At 44.2% G+C, this 11,011-nt stretch overlaps 1 protein-coding gene across 1 annotated transcript; it reads right to left on the bottom strand.

Moving 5' to 3' along the window:
* Nucleotides 1-1,334: 1,334 nt before the first annotated feature.
* Nucleotides 1,335-1,632, bottom strand: LOC136138990 (late cornified envelope-like proline-rich protein 1). Its single transcript, XM_065897882.1, is given in 2 exon segments — nt 1,335-1,458; nt 1,460-1,632. Coding segments are annotated over 2 exon segments (297 nt in total).
* Nucleotides 1,633-11,011: the final 9,379 nt, after the last annotated feature.

Here is an 11,011-nt window from a genome sequence, read left to right as displayed (position 1 = left end):
GAAGAGGAGTGGAGTCTGGTGGGGATGAGAGAGATTGAAACAGTGGCAGTGAATCCATGCTCCCAGACCCTGAAGTCCTCGTTCTTATAGTTCTTTTTCAATTCTACATGCCCCCTGCTCATCCTAATATCCTTCCCAGCAATATGAACTGATAACTTGTGAATTAATCCACTTTGATGTGTACTCCCTGTAGCTACTTGTACACTAACATATCAGCTGTGAAAACTTTTCTGGTTCATTCCTAGTTGAGGTCCTCCCAGATTTATCCTTTTCTATTTTTTGTACTTAACTATTTCTTTGGAAATTGTATATAGATTCACAGAAAGTTGCAAAAATAGAGATCCCATGTCCCCTTCACTGGAATTCTCTCAAGGGTGACATGGTGACATGCTGCATAACTATACTCCAGGATCAAAGTCAGCCAACTGACATTGGTGTAATCCACAACTCCTCTTTATTTCTTATTTTTTAGAAGAATCCTTAGCTGTGCTTACTGGTATGAGTTAGAATCTGATTTTTGCACTCAGGAGATTTTCAGCCTGATGAGGAAGTGAAGCACAAGGCAGTCAAGTTCAGGTGTGTTGTGTCACACATGGGCAGGTACAGCGTGCTCCCCTCACTGTGTCCCAGCAAACCAGGCACTTGGCATTTGTTAACTCCTTAAGCCACACAACCACCAGGTAACACCAATACTATTAGTACCCTCATTCCTTTTACAGAGAGAAGGAAACTAGGGCTCAGAGAAGGTAACCAACTGGCTTAAGGTCACAAAATTTTGGGGAGCAGAGCTAGAGTTTAAACCCATGAAGCCTATTTTCAGAGTGTTCTGCCCAAGCATTATGCAATGGGACTAATAGCCAAGGGTAGAATTCTTTCCCTGAGTCTTTGTGGAACTTTCCCCAACGTCATTCCTGTTTCCCCTCACACACTCTTCCTCCCTTGTGCTCATTGGGTTCCCGGGGTTAGCCACTTCAATAGCCATGTTTATCGCTCTCTCAGGCTGTGCCCTAGCAGGAGTGCATTCCCTGGGTGCACCTCTCAGAAGACGCCACGTCCCTCTATGCAGCAGGTGGGGTTAGAGACCTGGCCATCTTCCAAGGTTGTTGAGTGTGGAGGGCCAGGGTCCTAGCCTCACACTCAGGGCATTGCTTCTTGGTGGTATAATGCTGGAAAACAAGAAACAAACCAAAAACTACCAAGAAACCAGGAGAAGAAAGGCTTGCACAGCAGAGGAACACATTTACTTGTCAGTTCATGGCTTCAGCTCTCAGCCCCATAATGGTGAATATGGTGGAGATGGTGGATGTAGTGGGCTGGGTAGTGCCCTTGGTGCCTCACTCTGGGGGTGGACAGGGCTGTGGGCATTTAGGAGGACAGGGCTTGGAACATGGCTTGGGAAGACAGGGAGCTGGGCAGGGACATGGTGGAGGACACAGTGGGGGGCATGGGGGACATGGGACACTTTGGTGGTGCTGGGCACTTTTCTTGTGGGCACTTTTCAGAGCACTGTTGCAGCAACTTCTTTAAACAGCTGGGCTGGCATTTAGTCTCACACCTTTGTTCACACCTGGGATCACATTGCTTGGGCTCATTCTTGGGTTCACTAGGTTTGTTTTTATCATCACTCGACATTCCTTCTTGATTTTCTGAGACCTGCAAAGAAATACGTGACAGGTTATGTGTGAGAGACCACATTGCAAGGTGGGAGAGGACCAGTACAGCCTTCCCACACACACCTCCTGCCCTGCCCATTCTTGTTCTTAAGAAAGCCTTTCCTGGGATGTGTTCAGGCTCTAGAATAAATTCTCATCTAAGGCCTGTCCTCTTGTCCTTGCAGTGCATTGGTGACAACATTTCTTGATCTCTCCACCATTGCTATGCTTTCTTTTCACTTATTCTTGTCTCCATTCCATAGCCCCTAGCAGGAGTTCTTAACCTTAGGGTCCTTGGACCACCCCCCCAACCCAACCATATTTAACCATATATTTATCAATATAATTGGTATCTTCTGTAACCCCATGTATTTTATTTCATTCATTTAAAAATATTATTCTGAAGAGTGCCTAAGCTTGATCAGACTTCTAAATGCATCCATGGCACGACAACAGTTTTCAAGAACTCCTGTAAGGGCACCTCCCTATCCCTCTGGAGATGGAATGGGAGGTTATGTTAGTGGGCTTGGGGACCTATGACACTTCTTCCAATTCTATGTCTTGCCTAAGCCCTCAAAACCTTGAGAACTGCTTTTGTCACTTGAGGACTGAGCATGGAAAAGAGTTGAATTCCTACCATGGCTGGGTTCCCATGGACCACTCTAGGAACTCCTCCCCCTGGTGATTAGGGTAAGGAAAGAAGTTAAGAGAAGAGGAGATAAACTGGAAAATTCTAGTTTCTCTGAAAATATGAATGTTGGAGCCACAAACTATGATTTTAGGGAGTAAATCCTTTTCCCCTCTGTTGAGTTTTGCCCTGAGCTAGGTCTTCCTCTATAGACTGTTTGACTTCTGGATATGGACAGGACTTTTCAGTCTCTGACAATACTTGCAAGTTGGATCTAATTGGCACATCTTTGATTTCCTTTAACAATATAAAAACAAAATTTTAAAAATCTAATTTTGTTTTAAAGTCAGTATGGCTCTCTGGAGAGACAGATCATTACATTGAACTCCAAAATGGTTAAGAATTACTCTTTCACATGAGGTGTAGCTAGATCCTGCTACTGAAAATGAGAGGAAACTTTCACCAAATATAGCCATCATTTCAATGCTGCTCAATGCCTGGGGTGCTGTGGGTCATCCCCCAGAAAAGGGAGGTAAAGGAGGGGGCATTTCCAGTTGTCCACATGCTACTCACCCCTTTGTGCTGGTATTGAACTTGACAAGTAGTTGAGTGAGGTGGATGTTATGGCTGTGCCCAGGAAGGTGGATTTTCCCCTCTGGTTCTTCTGCCCAGCTCTGAGGAAGACAGAGTGGGGGGAAAGGGGAGCCCCACTTGTGACCTCATCACTGCATCATCAAGTCGCAATTGTTGTGTGACTCCAGAGCTTCCAGCTCAACTCAAGCCCTTGAACAGAAGAATAGGCTATGATTAATACCCCCTTTGCTGTGCTGTCCTCTCCCAGGTCCCTCAAAATTCATGCTGGCGAAATCAGGCTACCATGAAGGGAACTAAACTCTAAGGATAGGGAGGCTCATTGTTGCTAGAAGCAGAAAAGCTCTGTTTACACCTGATCTCTCTTTCCTCCCCTAGTCTCCCAAATTTTAACTCCTTTGAACTTGCCTGCTCTTCATCTTTCTAGGAGAGCTCCCCTGATTGATCACAGCCATTTTGACACTCCTGTCCCCACTATGTTTTTTAAAATTAATCAATTAATGAGCTAGTTAATTAATTTTTGGCTGTGTTGGGCCTTCGTTGCTACGTGCAGGTTTTCTCTAGTTTCGGTGAGCGAGGGCTACTGTTTGTAGCAGTGTGCGGGTTTCTCATTGCAGTGGCTTCTCTTGTTGCAAGGCATGAGCTCTAGGCACACAGGTTCCGCAGCTACTGTTGTGGCACACAGGCTTATTTGCTCCGTGGCATGTGGGATCTTCCTAGACCAGGTCTCGAACCCGTGTTCCCTGCGTTGGCAGGTGGATTCTTAATCACTGTGCCACCAGGGAAGTCGCCCCACTATGTTTTTAACATGAGATTCTGAAACCTCTTTTTACCACTCCACACTCCCTGGCTCAAATCAAAGGATTATTTTAGCTCTTTTTCTCAACGACTCTGCCTAAAATTCACTATTTGTTGGATTCTGTGATTGTTTTTTTCAATAAGGGTGTGGCCAACCCTTGATATCTAAGGTAGATGCTGCTTATTCCTAAGAAATTGAGTTTGATGCTGTCCCGTTGGGCTAACCCCAGATTTTGTCTTAGAGTAGAAAGGTCTGCCTCTGTGAAAGTTCCTTCCTTGTTTTTTCAAAGGCCTGGCCAGTGGGTCTTTGTGGTTGCAATAGGGGTGTGTCTGAGGTGGTAATAGGAGTGGAAAGTCAATTGGGCTTCAGAGACACATGGTGCCTTGAAGTCTGGTCCAAGACATTCACCTTGGCAGTCATTCACTGCTGAATCATGAGTGACTTTTGGTTAAAATTGTGATATGATCATGTCTAAGGTGTTGTAAGAGCTGTGACAAAGTAAGAGAGTGACATGGACATATATACACTACCAAATGTAAAATAGCTAGTGGGAAGCAGCTGCATAGCACAGGGAGATCAGCTCGGTGGTTTGTGACCACCGAGTGTGGTGGGATAAGGAGGATGGGAGGGAGGGAGACGCAAGAGGGAAGAGATATGGGAACATATGTATATGTATAACTGATTCACTTTGTTATAAAGCAGAAATTAACACACCATTGTAAAGCAATTATACTCCAATAAAGATGTTAAAAAAAAAGTGCAGGATGGTTTGGAGGATGGAGTGATGGAGTGTAAGTTGAACTAAGCTGTTCAAAGAAATTATAAAAATATCCAAGTCTGAAGAAGGCAGTGGAGGTGGGAGAAAGAGGGTACCAATGAGAGAAACATCATCACAGAAGCAAATTTATGGTATCTGGTTAGTGGAAAGTTAAGAAGAAAATTAAGAACTCAGAGGACTCCCAGGTGCTATTGTTATTGGGCACTGAGGAAACAGAACAGGTTTGTGTTAGAAGAAGAGGAGTTTGAGTCTGAGAATTTTGTGTTTTCAGTGAAGCATCTTGAATGGTTATTAGAAAGATGGATCCTTGTGCTGCTGGGCAGACCTGAGATCCTGAGTTCACTTCAGCCCAACACATGTTTATGAGTGGATGAGAGTGAGCTGGTCCAGAGAGAGAGGACTGGGGGAGAGAAGAGAAAAGGTAATGGGGAGGATGGGGTAACCCAATGCAGGGTTTATTTGGTATTCACAGTGGATAAAGAATGTCATAAGATCCAAATGAACCTAAATGAAAGGTGACGGTAACCAGAACTGACCCCCCTGTCCCTGGGATAATTGGTGTGAGATCCATTGTCTTAGTGCAGCCCAATCCCCTCATTTTCTTCCTTCCGTCATTTTATTCAAGAGCACTATCTCTTCAAAGCTGTTGAAAATCAGTTCTTACACTCATTTCAGGAGTCCCAGATCCACCTGCTGTTCTGCTCTGGACCAAAGTTAGCAATCTGGTTACGGAGAAGGTAGTCATTTGTGACAGTGATGTCAAAGGATGTAATGATTTCTACTGACTGTTGTCTGGCTGTTTTCATCTTTCTCTCTCTCCTTTCTCCCCTCTCCTATTTCTTGCTTAAGAAATTCACACTAAGTGAAAGTCTACCACTCATTGGACTGTCAACAGGACAACGTCTTTAAAACCCTTCTTTAAAGGGTTACATTTAGTAACAGCTATTCACTTATGTTTGGCTTAGGATTTGGTTGGCAGCTAGCTGGCAGCAAGGCACGACTGAGATGAAACACAGAACAGGCTGCTTGAGTGGCTGGGTCTCAGAAGAATAGAGACTGGAAGGGGAGAGGAGTGGGTGTCACAGCCCCCAGGTTGAGAGAGAGGACTCTGGAGTCAGATCCCCGGGTTCAAGTCCTGCCTTTATCCTTTACTTACTAAATGACCCCTAGTACCTGACTTAAACTTTCTAAGTTTCAATTCCTTCAACAGTAAAATGTGATAATGATAGCACCCATTTTAAGATAATATGTAATTTATATTGAGTGCTTATAAGATGCCAGGGATGTTTCTAAGTGCAAAGCCTACACTTCAATCCATCTTCCTGTCTCACTGTGCTTGTAGGTTGTTGTGAAGACTGAATGAGATTCTATGTTTGAACAGCCCCCAATAAATGTTTACTATACATATGAGTTATTATTTTTCATTGCTTTCCTGGCTTTGTCTTCTCTTGACTTGTAGGATCTCTCTGCCTCTGTCTTCGAACTATCTCTCTTACCTCCTGATCTTGGCCCTGAAATCCCACTTCTCCATATCATTTTTGCGTGCCTTCCAGCCAAAGTTCCTGGTGGTCTAATCCAGGAAGATTAGATATTTCAATACTAGCTGTTAATGGATGATTTCATTTTTGAGTAAGGAGAGTTGATATAAATGTTATTGAAAAAAGAAAGTACTTTAAGCATTCACTAAAGCCCAAAAAGTCAGTGAACCATTCAGTGGTTTCCCCTTGTGAAACTGCAGGTCCTGTAGTTCTGTATATTTTACGAGGCCAGGGAATTCTATGTGTCAGAAGTTTTAACCTCGCTTGCATTCCCGTTCTCTGCTTTTTAGGTGAAGTCGTTTTTTTTTTTCCTGTCTTTTTTGTCTCTCTGTGTGATTCTTGTTGAATAAGCAGGACTCATAGGATAAAGTCAGAAAAAAACTCTATTCCTTCCATTGGTGCCTCTTCAAACACTCTCTGTGGGGCTGGCTCTTTCCTTCCTCTTGGGATATAATCTCTAGCAGATGCCATTGACTTTTAGGATCCTGCTTAGACAATAAGGAGTTCTTCCAAGAAGAAGATATAACAATTGTAAATATTTATGCACCCAACTTAGGAGCACCTCAATACATAAGGCTAATGCTAACAGCCATAAAAGGGGAATTCGATACAAGCACAATAATAGTAGGGGATTTTAACAACCCACTTTCACCAATGGGCAGAATAACCAAAATGAAAATAAATAAGAAAACACAAGCTTTAAATGACACATTTAACAAAATGGACTTAATTGATATTTATAGGACATTCCATCCAAAAACAACAGAATACACTTTCTACTAGGGTTCTCATGGAACATTCTCCAGGATAGATCATATCCTGGGTCCTAAAACAAGTCTTGGTAAATTTAAGAAAATTGAAATGCTATCAAATATCTTTTCTGACCACAACACTATGAGACTAGATATCAATTACAGGGAAAAAAACCCTGTAAAATATAGAAACACATGGAGGCTAAACAATACACTACTAAATAATGAAGAGATCACTGAAGATATCAAAGAGGAAATCAAAAAATACCTAGAAACAAATAACAATGAAAACAGGATGGCCCAAAACATATGGGATGAAGCAAAAGCAGTTCTAAGAGGAAAGTTTATAGCAACACAATCCTACCTCAAGACACAAGAAACACCTCAAATAAACAACCTAACCTTACACCTAAAGCAATTAGAGAAAGAAGAACAAAAAAACGCTGAAGTTAGCAGAATGAAAGAAATCATAAAGATCAGATCAGAAATAAATGAAAAAGAAATGAAGGAAACAATAGCAAAGATCAGTAAAACTAAAAGCTGGTTCTTTGAGAAGATAAAGAAAATTGATAACCCATTAGCCATACTCATCAAGAAGAAAAGGGAGAAGACTCAAATCTATAGAATTAGAAATGAAAAAGGAGAAGTAACAACTGACACTGCAGAAATACAAAGGATCATGAGAGATTGCCTCCCACTCAACCTTACACAAAATGTGCCACTGGGATCTGCCAGTTCTATTTCCAAAACCACAGGTTCCTGACCCAGGCCAGTGTTTGGGAGCCCCAGTGAATACCTCTCTCGAGTCAGTTCCGCATCACCCTCACAGTCACTGCTGTTGCCTTCACCGAGGTTGTCATTGTCACAGGTCTTCCAGAGTGCCCACCTCGAATTCATACTCTACAGTACTGCCACAGTGAATTTTATAAAACCGAAGTCTAATTTTACAACTGAATTCAAGATGAGGTCTCAGATTGTCAGTTGCGTCTGCAAGACTCTTTTAGCTCAGTCTTTATACTTACCATAGATTCTGGAGCTAAACTGCTTGCGGTTCCCCAAATGTGCTGGACCTTTATGACTCTGTGCTTTTTCTCTTCCAGTCATCTCCTCCCTCTGCCCTCCTCCAAACTTGAACTCACAGAGTGTGATTTACCTGACCCTCCCAGGTTGTTAGGTGCCTGAGCCAAGCTCATGATGAGATTTTATCCCTCTATTTTGTAGTTATTTATTCATTTATTTTTTGGCTGTGCTGCATGACTTGTGGGATCTTAGTTCTGTGACCAGGGATTGAACCTTCCACTTGGCAGTGGAAGTGTGGAGTTCTAACCACTGGACTGTCAGGGAATTCCCTCTGTATTTTGTAATTATTTATTTCCCAATTCCCCTCAAATGATGGGCTAGTCCAGAGTTCAGGAACCACTTATTTAAAAAAAAATTTTTTTATTTCTTTGTGGTACGCGAGCCTCTCACCGCTGTGGCCTCTCCTGCCGCGGAGCACAGGCTCCAGATGCACAGGCCCAGCGGCCATGGCTCACGGGCCCAGCCACTCCGCGGCTTGTGGGACACCCCCGGACTGGGACACGAACCCATGTCCCCTGCACCGGCAGGCGGACTCTCAACTACTGAGCCACCAAGGAAGCCCAACCACTTATTTTTATATCTGTACCCCTAGTGCAAGGCCCAGCAAATCTTAGTCACTCAGTAAACAATGCTTATTGTTGGTGAAGAGATGCAGTTACATTATTTCGATAGTTTTGCCACTGCTCTTCTCTCAAACTGGAATGTCCTCCCCCTTCTTGTCTGGTTAATATTTATTTTTTGTCACCTCTGGACTCATCTTGAAAACCTTACCTTCCATGCAGATCTCCCTGTCCTCCCCCACCCCCCACTATAGTCATGAGAGTATAGTGACTTCCCCAGTGCACTCCCAACAGCTTGAGGTCCTCACCTGTTCTCCTGGGAGATAATGGCTGTGTATATTTCTGTCTCATGACTCACAGAATGCCCTGCTTCATGGAAGGGCTGTCTTGTTATTCTTTTTATTTTACTGCTGGCTCAGGGCTGGTATATAATAGACACTCAATGAATGTTTGGAGAATAAATGAAAGGACATACAAGACAAAATCTAGCAGGGGAGTTAAGACTGAAGTGAACTCTCTGTCAGAGGAGGAAGATCCAGCTTCATGTCGGTGGAGATTGTAATGAGGAGGTCTGTCTCTAAATGTTGGCTTACAAGATCAATATAGCTGTATCAGTCCCAGAGACGCCAGGAGGTAGGCACCATAGGGCCTTATGTGCCGGATATCCCAGACCATCCAGATTGCTCCAGGACAAACCCCCATCTGGTTGAGGGGTCCACGCAGAGATGCTCACATATCAGGCTCCAGCCTTAAGTCTCAATCGTCTCTTCCCTGCAGCTGGTGTCTCCCTTGCCCTGAACCTCCCCCCAACCCCCCAATACACACAAATATCCCCTGCCTGGTGAGGCTTTCTTCAGGAGTAATGGGAGGACACGGGATTGGGTAGAATTGGAAGGCATGTGGGCTGTGAAATAGTGGGTAGGTGGGAGAAATTCTCTTGAGGGAAACCTCCAGCTCCCTCCACTGTGACCTGAATTCTCCTCAGGGCTCTTCCTAAGGCCCTCCAACCAGCTTCTGTTTCCTGCGTGCTCCCATGGCTCTATCGCCTTCCCAGCTCCCTGCAAGTGGGGATAACTTGGGTCTCACTGGGACAGATGTTTTAATGGAGAGATGAAGAGAAAACTCCTCTGTGTGCTGTGAGTGCCCCCTGCAGGTTCAATCTCTGGGCATGGAATAAAAGACTGAGGATGAGTTTCCTTCACTAAATGTGGGACTGCAAAGTCAGGAAAATCTGGGGGGATTTTCAGATGATTTAAGGCAGTCCTTGTCATTTCCTGAACCAGATTTGTTTTACAAGTTCTTCATATTTTTTAATAAAATGGAGGAAACATAGAACTCATTTTCTTAATGATCTTCTTCTACCACCAGGAGGCAGCACGGGTTGGGACAGCAGTGGGGAGAGCAGTCCTTCCTGGTCAGAGGACAGGAGGAGAGGAAGTGAACATCTGGCTCCTGGGATGATGCCGAGAGTACTTTTGTTTAATCCCTGTTGTTTCCTAGGAAGGATCTGGGAAGAGTTACTCAACCACCAGTGGAAAGCCAGTGGACTGTGCAGGTTTGGAGCTCATGGGTGTTGGAATTTTGTGGGGTCGTGGGGTGCTTCTGGTATGGAGTCGGGGAAAGAGATGCAGGAGGTGAGCCTCGTCTGGATTTGGGGGGTGTTGGCTTCAGATGCTACCATATCTTCCTCAGTGGGCATTCCTGCTGGCTCTGTGGGCACTGCACTTGGGGCATCCATACTGGCTGGGGAGGGTGGGCTGGGTTCAGGGACCTGGGAAAGGGGTGGGTGGAGGGCTTTCCTTTGTTGCTACAGTGATAAGACCTCTCTTTCAGTTCTAAGTAAACCCTGCAAGAAAGAGGAGTCCTTCATTTGTAGGCTAGGAACTCACCATTTAAACAATATCCACGAAGGAGACTAAGCCCAAGGATCCAGAGAGGAAGAGGGTGGCACCTTGTCTGCTCACATGTTTCTTTACCCTCTGTGATTACCATCTTTCCATTGGATTTGGCCACAAACACAGGAACCACCATAGTCACAACTACCAAAAATCCAATTCAGAGTGTGGATCCTGTGCTCATCCTTGGAGGTGCTTATCATTGTGTTTGTCCTGTCAGGTCCACTTTTTTTTTGTGGACTTCTTACAGGAAGAGGAATATTGTCATTCTGGACTCAAAATGAAAGAGATGAAGATGGGGCAGAACCAGGAAATTGGGCCATGAAAAAATGCTTAAAAAACAGGGTTACTAGGGATGGCTAACCTGAAGAAGAGAATATTTGGGAGGGTAAGGAACTGTTTATGGAATCTGTATTAGTTTTGTGTTGCTACATAACAAGTCACACAATTCAGCAGCTTAAACAATAGGTGTTTATTATCTCATTGTTTCCATGAGTTCAGGGTCTGGGCATGGCTTAGCTGGGCCCTCTGCTCAGGGTCTCACAAGGCTGTAACCAATGTGTTGGCTCCTGTGTGCCTTTCTGGAGCTTGGGGTCCTCTTCCAAGCTCACTCTGTCATTGGCATGATTTAGTTCCTTCCAGTTGTAAGACAGAAGTTCTCAGTCCATAGAGGGCACTGACATTTCCCTGACACCTGGCCCTCTCCATAGGCCGTTCATGTACCAAATAACTGCTGAA

Source organism: Phocoena phocoena, chromosome 1, assembly GCF_963924675.1.
Source record: "Phocoena phocoena chromosome 1, mPhoPho1.1, whole genome shotgun sequence".
NCBI lineage: Eukaryota > Metazoa > Chordata > Mammalia > Artiodactyla > Phocoenidae > Phocoena > Phocoena phocoena.
Note: the sequence above shows the minus strand (reverse complement) of the source record. Positions and strands in the feature narration are given on the sequence as shown.